This window comes from Sipha flava, unplaced genomic scaffold (assembly GCF_003268045.1).
Source record: "Sipha flava isolate LNK unplaced genomic scaffold, YSA_version1 116_pilon_pilon, whole genome shotgun sequence".
In the NCBI taxonomy this organism is placed as follows: domain Eukaryota; kingdom Metazoa; phylum Arthropoda; class Insecta; order Hemiptera; family Aphididae; genus Sipha; species Sipha flava.
The window spans coordinates 822,430-840,276 of NW_020271740.1; the positions used below are offsets into that span (position 1 = coordinate 822,430).

Genomic DNA, 17,847 nt, shown 5'->3' on the forward strand with positions numbered 1-17,847 from the left:
ACCGCCGGAATATATTTATGCGCGGGTGATCAATGCACTGATAAAAACACGATAAAATTAACAACCGGAGTTGCAGTGTACGACTGAGTGTACGACATTTATCGGATGGCTACTTGTAAATATTATATTAACCAGACAACGAGAAACAAAACTAAAATAATTCGGTTTGAATTATAGTAAATTTAAAACTATTATCAAATAAAATGAAAAATAAAATTTTCAAAAATAATAGTTGGGTATATTCGGCCTACATCGTATATTTATTATTAAATAATATTTTACTGATTGGACTATTTTTTCGTGAGGTCCGACATATAAAAAACAAAGAACCGTGATAATAACGAGCAACTTGAACGCAAATGAAAACCTTGTTATACACGTAATATACTCTTGTTTTGTCTAGTTGGTTATTTTAAAACTTTTGTTGCCGTCACGTTTATAACATCTGGTGAGTATCGTGGTACAAATCTGGACCTCGAAAAGACCTTTGACATAACTTTATTTAAATCATAAATTATAAAAATTATAAAATTAATTTGATTTTTTCTTTTAAATTATTTGATAAATTGTATTTACCCAATATTATTGTTGTATATAAAAAAAAAAAATTAATAATAACTTGTAAATGAAAAAACCTCTTTTCTTTTAAGAACCTCGTTTATTTACTATTTCAATATTTCGGACCTGCTTACGATTTATATTTTACGAACCCACAAACTCGAAAAGGGGTCATTCTGCCGTACGGTATTGTATTATATAATATTTACGTATTACGTTTTATCTGTGTGCAATGAGGACTCATCCTTCTCGTATGATAACCCCTTCTCTGCACGATATAGTACGCGCTAACACAATTATTTTCATCCTTACAAACACAATCAGGGACCGCGCGTAATCTTGCATACAGTGCGGTCGTTGAAGTTGTATAGGCATAACCGGTGTCGTTGTAATGCAGTAATATTAGTTAGAATATGCAGTAAGAGATACTGTCGGCGAACAAGACCTAATAATCATATTGTCGTCGTATATATTTACAATTTATTATTACACGATTCACTGTCGAATTGACTAATGTGAAAAGAATGATTAATTTCGTTTTATTTTTCGTTTCGAAACTTTGTGTTGTATCATTAGTAGGTACACACACACACACACACACACACACGTACGTACGTAGGTACATCTATGTAGTGAAAAAATAACGTTTCACCTCGTCCCGTCAATCGGCCTTGCTAAATACTGCAGAACTGCGCCACGTGCAAAAGAGAGACGTCATTACATAGTATACCTACATAGTGTATAGCAGCGCGTGTACAACTCATGTACGCCGTCGCTGCAATGTTCGCTTTGGAAATCACGTATATTCTTCTACATGTATAAAAAAAAAAAAATAAATAAAAAAGTAAAAAAATACGTACATTAAAATATATAAAATATATATATTTTTTAATGGTAGTCTATACTTCTAAAAAGTGGTGGTTCATCTAGCGCGTTGTATACAGGAATGGGTTGAAAGTCTGTTGTATTTTTACGAAAATTTCACCTAGGGCGTTATAAGGCTTATGGTATTCGTTTAAAAATGGTTTAACATTTTTTTTTTTTTTTTTGTATTATCATTATTTAACACCGACGTCTCGTCGATTAGTTCGATTGTTTTACGAAAATATTGCGTTTTTACATCGTATTAACAAATTCGATTTTACATCGAAGCTCTCTATGAACGAATTATGATATTTTCATTGATATCATTAGGTTTGTTTACTATATAACAGACACTGATGTTAGAAGCACGATAGTAATAATATTCGCGGCGTACCTACGCTGTTTTTCAAAAAGTTTTTTCATCAAGGATTTGATGGAAAAACAGTCGTCCTTGTGTGCGCGCGCCCGCCCGACAAAATACTGTGTTTTATTTTATTTTTTTATTTTGCTGCTGCCTCGTACCTTCTCCATCAGTCTAAAACGACTTCCTCTCTCTCGTAGGGAGGGTCCCGTGCGTGTCGTTATCGTGATTACCATTGTTCCCACACACACACACACACATACACACACAAATACACACGCACGCACACGCGCATACACGCAGGTATATATATTGTTGTGTACAGTATCCATCATGATGCCGCGCTTTTGTTTACGTGTATACAGTCGAATTTTTATGTATGATCGCAAAAACGGCTTAACCCGGACGGTAGATCGTTTAATACCTAAAATACGATTTAAAGCAGATGAAACTAGGATAGTTTTTTTTTTTTTTTTTTTATAATTTCTAGTGTTCTATGAGAATAAGATTCTGCTGTGGCGTCGCGTCTCTTCTACATTAAGATGGAAGTGAAAAAAAATAGGTTTGCGGCGGTGGCGGCAGCGACGTCGAGAATGCCTTCTTAGTTTTTATAAATATTCATATTTATACCTTGAAGAATAATAATATTATTTAATGAATAAAATATGTTAATAAGGACACGAAATCGGCTGAGTCGTCCCGTAAAATAAAAGCCGGAAGCCAAAATGTATATAACATAATATAATATATATATTTACTCGTATATGTATATAGACATAAATAATATACGATTCGATGGCCTCCACCTTTTACTCCATCACGACAGGTGTATCCTGTTAAAAAACGTACGTAAATAGTACAAAAATAATAAAAATATTTATATTTGTACAGTTTATCCAATTTTATTCATATCATTTAGACTTTGTGTTGCAAGCGTGTACAAACGCGCGCGGACACACACTCACATGCAGTATTCTAATTGTATCGTCTGAACAGTTTTCTTCGGCACAATAGTAATGTCCGGTTTCGTTTGATGTCGGAATAATATTTTATATAATAATATAAATAAATATAAATGTGTATTTTTGTGGTCGTGACACACGCTTTACAGCAGTAGGTAGGAAGATGAAAAAAAAAATGTGCATAATGAAGTAAAAGTTTCTGGTTAAGTGATTTCACTGCTGGAACAAGCACACGTAGAAGTTTTATTGTTATTCGTATGTATATATATATATATATGTGTGTGTGTGTGCGCGCATAAAAATACATTACAAAACATTGTACATCGCAGATGACCATGGTAGGCGTACCATAGTTCCGCCTCACGGACGTGTGTGTGTGTGCGAGTGCTTGTGTATGTGAGCGCACTCGTGTATGTATACGTATTCCGCCGCGTGTACAATAAGGTGTGCGTGTGTATCGAGGCTCGTAAAAGTTGCGCGTACAACGGCAATATCGTTGTGTGGATTGTATGTGCATATAAGATCACACGTAAATACCGTACACGTGGTAGTGGTTGCGGTTCGATTGTTAATTTTGATTATTTCGCAATTCGTATGTACTATGATCTACAAAAATGTACACACACACCACCGCCTCGTACTTTGCTCCTTCGTGACTTCGGTTTTACGATGACCGTTGTATATCTTTACTGATTTACTCGTTTTCGGTACGTTCAACAAACAGCAAAATCGATCGTACCGTATCGCGTTTTCGCAGTTTATTATATTATTGTAATTTATACGCGTAATGCAATCGAATGTGGCGGATAACCTGTGAGTTTGTTTATCGGACTACATCAGGTATATAAAATACAATAAAAAAATTAAAATTAAAAAAAAAAAAAAAACCGTCACAAAACAGAAACGGAATATTTTCCGAGCGAGGATTTGATTGCAGTGTGCCGGCGCGATCCGTATAATAACTCTTCTCCGTCTGCCAGACTCGAGCACTGCGCAGAGGGTTGGACTTTTGTTCTCCATATAATATAGCCTTAAGATGCGTCGAGGGTTTCTGGAACAAAATAAAAAAAGTGACACGAGTAGTAAACATATAAATAACAGTAATAAAAATCGGAAAAAATCGTCGAGAACCAGTCACGGTGAGGGTTGATTCGTGTCCGTCGATGTATGATGTATGCATTTTTTCCTCTATTCCCTCTCTGTCACGTTCTACATTCAGTCGTTGCAGGCAGGAAGGGCGAGTGAGTGAGCTGCAATATTGTCTGTGGCGGCGGCGGTGGCTACTCGTATATCAAAAGTTATTTGACATTGATTAGTACTTACTGACAGATTAGAATCATTGCGCCAATATACCTGTATATGTATGTGTGTGTGTGTGTGCGCGCGCGCGCTCGTTTATACATATACGTCGATATATTATGAGTTTACTCTATTACATTATTATTATTTTTTCGTGTCCTCTCCGCCATACAACACTAGAGGCTGATTTATTAACCGGCTATAAATATTCCTATTGAAATAACATGTGTAATTTATTAATAAAAAAATATATACCGAATGTACATACACACGTACATCATACGCGCGCGTTATATAGGTACTTTTGTTTAATCGAGAACGACGTCGATTAAGTCTGGCAGTCTGCCGCGGAGTCTTATCCTTTTTTTTTTTTCTTTGGTACGATAATGATACGCGAGGAAAAAAGGTTTGAAAGATTTATGTAAACTACAGTATTCTGTTTTCGGTTTTTATAAATTATGATTTTATGGTCCTACGACCTTATAGTGAATTAGGTTTCAGTTTAAATTTTCATTGTTCTGATCGTAAATTTTCTTCCGTCCGTTGGGCTGTTGGGATTTTCAAAGTCCCTCGACATCAGTACAGCTATTACAAGTCTGTTTCACCGACATCGTGGTCGGCAAACGTTTCAAACGAGTCACAATAACCGCGATGCTGCAATCTTTGCCCAGATAATATGTGAAGTTTTTTTCACTTTCTATACGTCGACGTCACGTATCACGAAGCAAAATCACGTGCTGTAGGTACAACAACATCGCCGTGTACAATCCAATGATCAAAATACTAATTTGGATAAGCTTTGGGGAACCGTAACACGCAATCCTAGTGAATTCCATACGCGTACCATGTACTCGGTTCTCCGTATCGTTTCCATTTTTATACCACTCAATCATAAGGCCGCACGTTATTACGTTTATCTCGTTTGGTACGTACGTACCGTGTAATACACGAGCAACACGAAATTACGAATCGACTTGAATTATATTTTCGCGTGTGTAATACGTGTGCGTAAACGGCGCATGCCTACATTTAGGTGTGATAGACGTTGATTTTTAAACGCCAGATGCCGCGCAGAACCTATCCCTAAAGTCGGTTCACTCGGCGAACTAGGTGATTTTGGCGCGGTCGCGACCTACGTAAAAAAAAAAAAAAAGTAAACCAAAATCGCGTTACGTTGTCGTCACACGCGATTACTGCGGTAACACAAACGCGTCGACCGCACGATACCGCGTGGTCTAAAAACGCACGTTTAATTCCAACAGTGATATTGTGCGCCTCGCATCGAGCTTGGATCAGCAGTCGGTCACGACCCGTAAGGACGTATCGCGCGAGCTTGCGAGTGCCACGCGTGGGTATACGGTGGTACGACGCGGAGGGCAACTGTTGAGGCCAACTCGTCGGTAACAACTGGCTCAGCGGTATGAACGTTCACGGGCGCGATTGCGAACACGTATACGGCGAAAAACAATAACAATTATAAACGAATAAAAAATAAAGAACCCGACGCGCGTTCCGACTGGATCGCATCAACTCGGCTCGGCTCGTGATACGTACGTAGTACCTCCGAGCTGGGACACACACACGCCAGTCCCCGTCAGTCTATTATTTTTACAAGTGTCTCTCGGATATCGTCTCTCGCAGCCCGTCGTACGTGTGCGCATTACATACGAAGAGGGGAAGCACGTGAAATAATACGAAAAGAATTCGCGCGACGGTTCTTTTTTTTTTTTCTACTTTTTTCCCCCCCCCCCCCCCCCCGTTTCTTCCTTCCGTCCGTCGTACGCAGCGAAAACGTACCGCACCGCAGCAGCAACCGCCGTCGTTACACGTCTCTGATGTTTGCGGCGGCGGCGGCGGCGGCGACCGATTCAGCCGGCCCCAGAAAACATCGAGTCCAAGAATTCTTGGCATTGCGCGGCCGGCCCGACATAAAGAGCGGACCGTGGTGGTGACCGGCTCGTATCGCCGCTGATGCCGGTGACGCTGTTATTCGGTTTCTGCGGAGATGAAGAAAAAATAAAAAATTAAATGGAGGGGGGGGAGGGGAAGTAAGGAAAAAAAAACATTATTCTTTATACGCTCCTCTATCGCAGTATTTTTATACACACGCCACATACGCGCGTACACGACGTACCTATATATAGTATATGTATACGCGCGCGCGGAGCTGTGCAGTACACGGCGGCAGTGCATGTGCGTGCGGGTCGAACGTGTATACCGCGCGCTCGTGTAAGGCGGCCGGGGACGGAAACGCACGGGAAACGATGACCCGGCGGAACCGGCTCGCGGCGGTTTCGAGTCGACGGACGAACGACGTGCTCGTTCGGAACGTTTTTCAGGTGTCGTCGAACGTTTTCGGTAACGCGCGACGGCGAGCTTTTATGATATCGCGCGGCCGTGAACGGCGGACCCGAACCGTAAACGTATATATATATATATATATTCACGTGGCTGCACGTACTCGACGATATTATGGTCGCCATCGTTATCCCGCTGTATGCACGTGCATGCACGTCACTGGTCGGCTGCAGAAATGCGGTTTGCGCGCGGCGGTAGAATGTGCCGCTGGTAAAAGAAAAGCGAAAGAACCCGTCGCCGCCCGATTTATTAATTTCCAAAGCGTACATTATTTGTCAACCAAAGTTCCTTTGTCTGCCGTCTGCCGCCGCCGCCGCCGTCATAGCCGGTCGAATACGTCGCGGCACGCGTCTAAATGTCGATGACTTGTGCCAACTGCAAGTGTTCGTCCGGGGAGGTTTTTTATTATTGTTACCGGTTCGCGATTGATAAGGATCCGGTTGTACTGTACAAAACCGAAATCAATGCATGTGTTGCCGAAAGGCGTGGTGTATTGCGTATTCGCGTGCAACGAAAAAGTTCACAAAACGATTAAAAGAACGCGTAGTACCCTATGCACTTGTACAGTAATAGTTTAAGAACTACTGCCTACAACACCTTTTTTGGAAAATAAGTAATCGCTTAATCGGACATGGCGGGGGATCAAGAGATATTCGGGTTAAAAATGGTAATAATTCCCGTGTCATGATAATCGTAGCCGTTCCTAGTGATAACCGATGGCCGCCGCCGTGTCTACTGGTCCGAAAAATCCGGTTCATTTCGCGTCCACCGAGTGCCAAACGCGGACGATTCTGCGCTCGTCAGTCGACCGGTCGCGGCGTGCGACGATATAATCGCAGCATAATTATTACAAATTCTAACAATACGATAAAAAGCCAAAAACAAATATTGTGTCGCGTGGACTCGTGAACGTTTTTTATTTCATTTATTTCGGAATTCGGTGGCAATAAATTTAATGCGTAGAATTGCATGTTTCGATAACGTTTGCGTACATTTTTTATGCGTTAAATGTCGTCCGAACCATACACGCGCAAGTCGTGTGTATAGGAATAAATATAATATAAATGTACACTAAAATCGGAAACGTCAATCCCTATACATCTAAGGTCTGTGCGCGATCCATAGAATAAATTGTATGATGAAATCACTCGGCGTAATATAAGGTGTACACAATAGAATGTACGCGTTAAATATTTGCAGGCACTCGTATGTATTATAATGTTGTTTTTATATAAATTATGTGGACACGCATCGCGCGCGCTCGCCATTTGTCGTTTCTTGATCGACGTCGTCCGCTCGACATGATAATACATCGTAAAACATTTTTATTATTATTTTTACCATCATTTCCATGACCTCATCGTGTGTTTACTGCTCGGTATTACCGTACCCGTCGCGTATAACGAAATTTATCGAAAACACGTGGTTTGTCGGACTATAGATGTACTACGAACTGTGACGACGTGGAATCCTAACGCGACCGATTTATAATGTTCATCTCGCTACAGCTATTAGACTTTTCCTAACTATTCGAATTATTAATGAATTAAAAAAAAAAAAAAAAATTAGTTATATTAAATTTAATGGCAAGGTCGTACAGGTTAATAATTTAAATAATAATATATACAAATATGTATGACGGTTGGTGCAGAAGCACTGAAACCAGCTGCAACAATAATGTAAAAGGTCGATGGGAGCAATGTATGTTCCCCCCTACCAGTATAAACGACATAAGTAGGCATATTGTGTCGTTCAAAGATCGAGCTGTTACACGAGATCAAAAAATAAAAACATCACCGTAACAGAACTCGTTACATCCGAGATGTCCTACCGCTATGGTTTCGCGCCCCACATAACGTCAATAATTTTGGTCGTACAATTTACAACGCATGTTTTACTATTTGAATTATACATTATTTAAATGTCTTCCGGCGACGTTTTACACGTCTACTATAATTTGTAAGTACTTAGGTGTACACGTGTACATATGCATCTCGTACGCGCAGCACTATACAGTACACGTATGCTGGCTACACAAAAATCGGTATCGTTTTTCTTTTCTTATTTTTAACACCTCGTATACATTTAAAATGCAGTACGAACCACGATCTCTCGTGAGCGCACAAACGATGTACGGCGTGTACTACTTATACGTTTTATATTATGTATAGGCGCGGGAGAAACCAATTAAAACATCTGTCGGCATAGAAAAAGCGTATACGAATTAATTTGCATGACTTAAAATGTATTCTCGCGTTGTTACATGCACGCGCACGCGTTGAACATAGTGCGGTGAATGTACGTTAATGGAAGCAAATGCCACGAGACTACACTAATGTCGGCTGGTTGTTTTTAACTGTGACAAATATCGCACGAAAACGTTGTGGACGAACGCACAAAATGTGCTCTTAATCGACCGACGTGTGATACGATTACGATGTACCGGAATCGTGAAATCCACTGGTCGAGCGCTCGCGTTGGCGACGACGACGACGGCGTTTACAATACACGTTGATAGATTCACACGTGCGGACACGAAGTTACGCGATTCGGACGCGAAACATAATTAGCGACCGGAGGAACAGCACTGCGGCGTAAGCGTTTAATTTATTCAAATGATATGCGTGTTCCTCTCGCGCGACCGTTGAACGGCGGCTCGGTTACCGACGTGTACCAACCACATAACTACGGTTATGTCACGAGTACTGCAACGATATTATTCTCGCCGTTTAGAATCCTGTACGCAGCAGTTGTCCCTAACGTTGCGTTGTTCGCATCGGTCGTACACAATGCGTGAAACAAGCGCAAGCGCGTGTAAATGTTTTATTTTCCCCCAAAAACAACGTTTATCAGCACCGCGAAACGTTTACGCGCCCGTATTGCGCAAAGTCGTGATCGCAACTTTTTGAGTTCATCGTTCTCGCTCGGTGTTCCGTCGACGAACAGAAAAAGCGCCTTTTAAAAACTGTACGAATATACATATATATACATATATGTGTGTGTGTGTGTGTGCATTTGCGTCACACAATGCGTATAAAAAAAATACATTATTGTAATAAACATAAAAAATACCACCTAATTGTTATTATACGCGTGTTCCAGGTAAAAATATGGTTTCAAAACCGGAGGAGTAAATATAAAAAAATGATGAAAGCTGCGCAACAACAAGTGTCGACGCCGTCCAACAACAGCAGCAACAACGGCGGCGGCCCTGGCCACATGTTGGGAGGCCCCGGTGGGGCCAACACGCCTAGCATACCGAACAGTCCTCCGCCGTCTGGCGGCCTTCTGGGCGGTGAGTGTACTTTTTGTTCGTGTGCTGTTATTACGATTGTTTTATTATTATCATTATTTTTATTATTATTATTTTTATTGTTGTAACGTCATTATTATAATATATTTATATATACATGTACATGCGCTCTACAAATGAGACGAGTACGTGCGCAAATACAATATGATTTGGTGCAGAAACAACGGAAATGCAAATGTATATAAACGATTCAACGTAACCTGTTCGGATACACGTTGGGAACACCAATGCTGTTCGCCGAAAATTATTTCAATCGCCTATCTTTACTTTAAGTTTTCACGATCGCCTTCTAACGTCTTCGGATATACCTATTTGGCCAAATACGTGACCGTCTCCCGTCAGTCTTGCACTCGGACGAATTTCAACTCTGATCGACCGCAAACTCCTATTCTACGATCCATGTGATCGTTTCGCGATTCTAGACCTATGGAGATATCAACGAATTCTGTATTATATTTTTATTGCAGCGCACGGGCTTTACTTTTTTTTTGCATTCCGTACGTATAAATAATATCAGTATGGCCAATTTATTTAAAAAAAAAAAAAAAAAAAAAAAAAAATACTAAAAATATTTGAAAATACCGATTTACATCATACAACGTTATCTATCATAACAAGAGGGTTGTGGTCGTTTAAAGTCCGAGAAGGAGAAGTACGAAAAAGTGTACATCTGTTTTGGGCTAGCTTCCACGAGGTAACTCGAACTATGGTAAAAGAATCATTTTGGTAGGCGTGCAGAGAAATACCTAGGTTTTAACGCCGCGACCGACTTTACACGTACACGGAAATGCGCTTGTTTTTTTAATGTTTGCATTCATAATGATACGCGTTAATACGTAAATCGTTTCGAATATTTCGTTCGGAAATTTATATACCACGTAAAAAATAAAAAATAATAATAAAAAAGAATAAATAAAAAAAAAAAAAACTACTGCGGAGTATACAAATGATGTATATTATGCGTATATTATGTGTGTGTGTGTGTGTGTGTATGTTGCGTGTATAATGAATACGTTGTGCCGGGTACACACTAGTGCGAAGAATTACGTTGTTGTGTACCGCCCGACATACGTATGTGTGTGTGTTTCTACTATACGTGTTTATATATATACGAAAACAATAGCTGTGGAACAGGATGGGTCTGTCAAGTGACCGTGGGAGATTGCAACTGTTTCGGTTCACTGACTATACGTCGTTCTACGCGCCGACCGAGTGTGTAGTATGTGCGTGGGGATGTCTACCGTTTCTACTGCCTGTGTAATTCTCTGACAAAACTTTTTTTTTTTTTTTTATTCTTTTAAGTCATTTCATTCATTTTTGTTTCGAACGCGTGCAGTTAGTACCCCTACACCGCGCACGTTCACCACTTCAGCCGAATATATCTCGAACAATATAAGATATAAAGATAAATACATTAAATACGACGTGTATTACACATTGTAATAACTCGACGTAACGACGGCGACCAGAAGAGACTTCCGATGCACATCCCTCTTAAACCGTTACCGGATCCGTGTGTGTCCGCCGGCATAAATGACATAATAGTAATTGACGTGCGGACGGAGCCGAAACGTTCGCTTTGTAATGTTTACGGTGTTTGTGGACCAGATCGTACGAGTCAAGACGGATGACAAAATCACCGTAATTCTTATAGTCCTTGATCACGACAACGAAATATCGCGATCCTACCGAATCTGTCTGTGCCTGCGCGTTTATTGCCGTGATTTGCATTCCGTTCCGATTCTCGCATAAACAGTTTATTTCAATTCGGTACAATAACATACCTTTTAAGGCGAATTCAAAACCACGCGGTCGACCAGGTCCACCGTACGAATTTCGATAATAATAGTTATTCGCTCGTCGTCTACGCCTGCAACACTGCAACTGTATACTTATCCGTCACTTCAAACTCGTATCCGTTCGTTTTTCGCCGCCGTCGCCGTTTTTCACGTATATCTCGTGACCGCGTCTCGTAAGATATTATTATTATTATTGCGTACTACCTGTACGCATGTAATGTGTAAAGTGCGCGTCTTCTTGTACGCGTACGCGCGAGTTGTTCGTATATGACGATCGGATAATACAGACTTTCGCTGCTGCTCAAGCGGACAAATTTCGTTTTCGATCCGGGCCAATAGTACTATAACAGTACTAGTGTACTAAATCTTCGAGAATCGCAGGCGATAGTTGTTTGTTTTAAAATCTCAACAGAAAGCTTTTAAACGTTTTACGACGAAAATTACTAAACGAAATAATTGTTTGAAATCGAATCGCAACAATAGTTTAACTCGCATGAACGTCATTCGTGCGCCGAATTCTTCCAAGGTTTCTATTTTGTACGTCGGGACGTTTTGGGCAGCGTATCCGTCCGTCGTTCGGAAGATGACAGAGTTCCGTCGTACAATAACGCGTATTGTACACAATGAACGCGTTTTCAGACCGATGTTTGTTTACATTTAAAACGACGTGTGTACAATGTTTAATAACAATAATAGTATCAACGTTATACATCGGTACATCACGTGTACGCGAACAATGCAGTCCCCGTACGTCGTGAAATCGGTGAATGCGTCCGCAGTACGTAATAAGTTTTCAGATCGATAATGCGATCCGAACAAATTGCTATTTCGTGCGCGGGAGTGCCGCCGCCGCCGCCGTACATGTTCGTGTAATATACCAGAAAATTACGATATAATACGAGTAGGACGAATTTTATCATTGTTATTGAATAACGTAATAACCCGACGTTTGTGGTTTATTGTGTATTTAGTCCACAGTTTTGCGGGAAACTGCGCGTGCGTTGTGCGTCTGTTTTCTGTTATTTTACATCGAACGGCAACAAACTCAAAGCGCATCATAACTCCGTGGTAAAAACAAACATTTCAACGATATTTTTTAATCAACTTCAAAATGTTTTAATACCCGTATAAAACGAGTCGCGTGTTTTTGAAATCAAACAGTTAGATTGCCCAATCATAATTTTAATCAATGTTCATTGCCCTCCCGTTATCAAAACTAACCAACCTTGTTCTTAAGACCTATGTTAAAACCATGCACTACTCCAACAAAAAATTAGCGTCCCAGAAATTCACCGCTCTCGTCCCTCGCTTCGTAACTCAGCATATTACGGGGTGTTGACACGAGTTGTAGTTTTTAGGTATTACGAGTGGTTTGTGCGCTGAAGTAACTTACAATCATCGTCTCGGAAATCGACATCGATATCGTGACTATCTCCGGTGACGAGTTTGTCATCGTTAAACTTACAAGAAGTACACCATTTTTTTTACATAAACTGTTCACGTTTATTCTCTTCCGCCGTTGAAAAGAGAAATCAATCGCTGCGCATTAGGATCGTCATCCTGCTGTACAACACCCAATCGTAGCCAATCGTCGTTCCGCGATAAATTGCGGCAGACTGCGATGGCCGTCGCAGAAGACTTGGACATTTTCCGCGCGTACACCACTCAGCTACACGATCACGGATAAAAAAAACCGTAAAGATCTGTCGGATTCGTACGTTCCAGTCGCGTGTGCAATGTAATCGACCGAGAGTATTACAAAGTATTTCGTTTTATAATAACCACTACGTGTACACGTGTATATAGGTTACACGATTCGTACGTTACACTCGTCTACATTCTCAGCCCACACGCGAACATTTAAGAAACGCGTCAATTCCCGACATGTTCACGTTAAAACAGTATAAATATATATATTTTTTTTTGGTTATTAATTCGATAAAAAAAAAAAAATAAAATAAAATAAATAAAACCGACTGGATTTCGTGAGTACAAACGACCGAGTCTGTCGAAAACCACTCACGCAATATTTCTCTATACTCCCGAAAAAATTCCAACACTTTGTTAACGTTTCTTCTGTTCGATATCAGTTTTACAACGATACGGTTCCACTCGCTTATGTCTACCGATTTGTCGGCGCACAGCGTTATAATATTACGCGATGGCGACTCCGCATTTCGATCGAGTTCATTTTTATTATTATTATTATTATTATTATAACAATCGTAAATGAGACATTGCAAATTTTTGTCGGCAGGTAACGGTTCGTCGTCCGGCAGTCAGCCGAGCCCGACCGGAGGATACATCGGCGGCGGCGGCGGCGGCGGCGGAGGCGGAGGCCACGTGGGCCCGGGTGGCATGGGCCAGCACGTAGGGAACAGCCCGACGCCCAGTTCGACGCCGGTGTCGTGCGACATGTCGCCCGTGCCGCCGGTACACCACTCTTCGTCCGGCGTTTCCGGTTCGCCGCCCGTCGTCGCGTGGGACATGAAGCCGCCGAACCTGGCATTGGCCGGCAATCCACATCACCACTCGCATCATCCGACCGCCGGTTACATGCCGCAGTACAGCTGGTACCAGGCCGACGGCCCGAACCAGGGCCTTCTATCGTGAGTGCTCTAATATTACAATTATACCGTACGCGCGCGCGCACCGACCAACGTCCGAAACGTGTCAGTCGGTAACGTTCGAAACGCGTTCACGAACATTGAAGTTACCGTTTCGAACGGTTTTCGTAGGCTAAACATGTCGGTTTTGACCAGGGGCGTATTCTACGGTGGAAGGAGGGAGTAAAGGGGCGACCGCCTCCCCCGAATCCGTATTTAAGCAATCGATTATATGTAAGATACACATTTCAAATTTTTATTAATGTGGATCATTTCGTAACGAAATCAAATCACGCGTAGCTGTGAATACTGAATTAGGATTTTTGTCGGGTCCGTACTTAGTGAAAAATCAAATAAAACACAAGCGCATCTTTCATCACGCAGACAGGTGTTGAAAAAGAACTACACAAAAGTCGATTCTAAGTAGATATAACATTAGATTAAAAAAAAAAAACCACAAATATTAAGGACTCACCTGATATAAATATTAGCAAAAAATTTTACTTGTAAATTTTGAGCCTGAATTAAAGAAAAAAGTCGAGTCACCCGCCCCTAGAAGTAAGTGTAAATACGCCCCTGGTTTTGACTGGACTAACGTTGGCCGTACGACGACACAAACCCATCCGTTCAACGACGACCACACACTATTTGGTCGATCGACGTTTTTATGTTCTCCGACATCATGACCCTGGTGCAAGACGCGTAAACTTGAAAAAGTTTGACGACATCGTATTTCAACGTCGTTCGTTACCGCGATAGTGTTCGGTATCGAGAATCTCGTGTGACTAAACGGAACGTTGTCCTGCTTGGTATGACCAAGCACGTAGTTGTTCCTTTCGACCCATAAAATAACGCGTACCAGTTGAACAGAGCGTTTCGTTTTCCGCCAAATTATATTCGTGTGATTCGGGATGATGATTTCAAAACCCGTCGCGGTAATTGTTTGTTACACGGTTTACTAGAAAACGGACAAACATCGATTCCAATCGGTCTGAAAATTCATAAAAAATAACCAACAGCACAAAACATCTAGGCGTACAATAACGTAACACTCGAAAAACCGCAACCGGAAATCGTGTTATCAGCACATAATAATTCGATGACCAATCGCACACTGCGGTAGGTGTAGTAAAATTGTGTAAATGGCCAATTATTATTTCGTTTTACTGTTCGACGCAGCAGCAGCAACAGCAGCAGTAGTAGTCCGTGGTTTCTTCGATCTATTTCAAATCGTACATCGCTCTTTCGCTACGATTGTATAGGACGACGACAAATCGAGTCGTTTCGGCGAATATAAATTCGGATTTTTTTTTATGGTTGTACAAGACTTCAATACGTAATTCATTTTTTAACTGTTCTACAAGAAGTTGAAAACCGGTTTTATCATCATGTACCAGATGTTAAGAAATCATTTTATCTGTGTTTATTTTACTCTATAAAATAATAAGTCGTGCGATAAACATATTTTGTTTTTTTTTTCCTTCGAAAAAACGTGAACAATTACTATTCGATTTGTATTCAACTACAATTTATTAACACAAAACGTATGTAAAAAAAAGTCTCAGCTCTACAATTGATTTTTATTCATTAAATACAAAATCAGAATAAACTCGTCGATTTCTTGCGTTCCGTTTTAGCGTAGCGTTGGCGAATATATCGTGAGTTAAAATTCGATCGAAAGGCAAATGAAAACGGAGCTTTAAGCTACTTCTGCTCGTACACAGCGTGCCCACACTTCATGACCGTAAATATGCTTCGAGTATACCATATATGTTTAGGAAGCAAAAACTGGCGGCTGAAGAGTTTCCCATACCCATCGCCGGATCGAGGAGCGTACGGCCAACCGGATCGACGTGTACCCATTGTGTGTACAATGCTTCGGCGGGAGTCAGTCTCTCACCTTTTAAGTCTTAGCTCTTCGTCGTCCGCCGGGGCACACGCGGTATTGTGTACGAACATAATGAAATCCGTCACGGTTGCCGTATGTACGTACACGTAACCGAACCAACTAGCCTAACCGACTTACGAATAATAGACGTGCCTACCCGTAACACCGCGGCTACCGTCGCCGCCCGTTTCAGGACGTCCCGCGGTTTCGTACGCGTATATCCTCGACCGAACAGAAACAATCTGATTTATCAGCAGAGTGAAACGCACGTCCCCGTGTACACGGTTTTTACCCGTGCAGGGAAGCGCGCTCCGTATCTACCGCGGGTTGTCGATTGTCTGCCCGCGTGATTGATGACGGACCCCCGAAAAGTTATTCTTTTTTTCCGTTTTTTTTTCTCTCTCTCTCTCTCTAACACTGTACGCATTACACCATTATACGTGTCGTCGTACGTGTACCGTGCGCGTCGCGCGACGTACACAGCAGCTGTTTTGTATTATGTTACACCGCGGCTTTGAAACAACCTGTCCGCCACCGATTAATTCGATTAATTACCGTTACCCGCGCGCGTATATCATAACCTAGTCTATGTGTAAGTCTACCATCCGAAAGTCGTCGATCATCCCCCCCCCCCCCCCCCCCGAGTGCGACCGTCCTCTATTCCCTCTTTCCAACCGCCACCGCCGCGTGCCGTGATTCAGATTCCAAAACGGGATCGATCGAGAGTGCTGTGCGGATTTTTCGTGTCGGCCGCAGTATGTCTTAGAAATAACTACCGGTTGTTGACCGACATTTTGATTTCTTTTTCGGAATTTTTATCATTCGATCGTATGCACGGGATTGCGGAAGGGTAGATATTACTCTTCGGGCATGGCCGTTTTCGACCAAAAACGTACCTTTCCCTTTTCGGCCGATTCACTTTTCGACCAAAACAAAAATTTATCAAATAAATTCAAAATAATAAAATAATTTTGTACAATTTTTGTCAATAATTATTAAAATATTAATATAAAAGAGAACGATATTTTGTATCTAGTTTTGATCGCTTATCATAATGAAAATTGTTTACATTTTTTTTTTCGAAAAATCGGAATTTCAATTTTAAAAATTTTAGGACTTCGCTCGTTACGCCTGCCGGATTCACTCAATAACTCGAGTGCCACAGTGTGGCACTTTTTGGGGGGATGGGCTTTCGCCCCAAAATCTAAGCCTAACCTAGTTTTTATTCAAACCTTGATACTGTTGCAAATGGGATTATGCTCTGTATGTGAACCTAAAACCTCGCAACTTAAGTAAAACCCTGAATCGTCATTAATATATTATAGTAGTTTCCATTTTAATCAAATATTGTATATCATTATTTTATTATTTTAAATTAATTTTATACATTTTTGTTTTGATTAAAAAATGAATCGGCTGAAAAGGGAAGGGTACGGTTTTGGTCGAAATCGGACTCGCTCTACTCTTCCCTCCCCCAATTTGCACTTTTTTTCCCTACCTTGTGTTAACAGGCTTAACATTTTAAAACACAAAACAAACCTCGTCACTTGTCAATCCCTGATACCGTCATACGGTATTTGATAAAAGCGATACTGAAAAATTGCATAGTTATCCTTATTTACAACAGTAACATTTGTATACCTGTACTTACCGAAGATCAAGGTTTTTAGATTAACCATTGTTCTATTGTGCCCATCTTAAACAATTATCATTATTTGTGTTATAAGTTATTTTGATGATTTGATGAATACACGAAAATTTTTTTACTATATAATAAAAAAGAAAACCCTAGATATTCTCGAATCTCTGTCTTATACATAGTTCTGGTTCGAATTGGTT

At 40.9% G+C, this 17,847-nt stretch overlaps 1 protein-coding gene across 1 annotated transcript in view; it reads left to right on the forward strand.

Annotated features, from left to right (window-relative positions):
- Positions 1-17,847, forward strand: part of LOC112692228 (homeotic protein distal-less) — a 201,637-nt gene that overhangs the window by 169,751 nt on the left and 14,039 nt on the right. The window contains exons 6-7 of the mRNA XM_025566841.1: positions 9,505-9,697; positions 13,772-14,123. Of these exons, the coding sequence (XP_025422626.1) occupies positions 9,505-9,697; positions 13,772-14,123 (545 nt within the window). The remainder of the gene's footprint in view (positions 1-9,504; positions 9,698-13,771; positions 14,124-17,847) is intronic.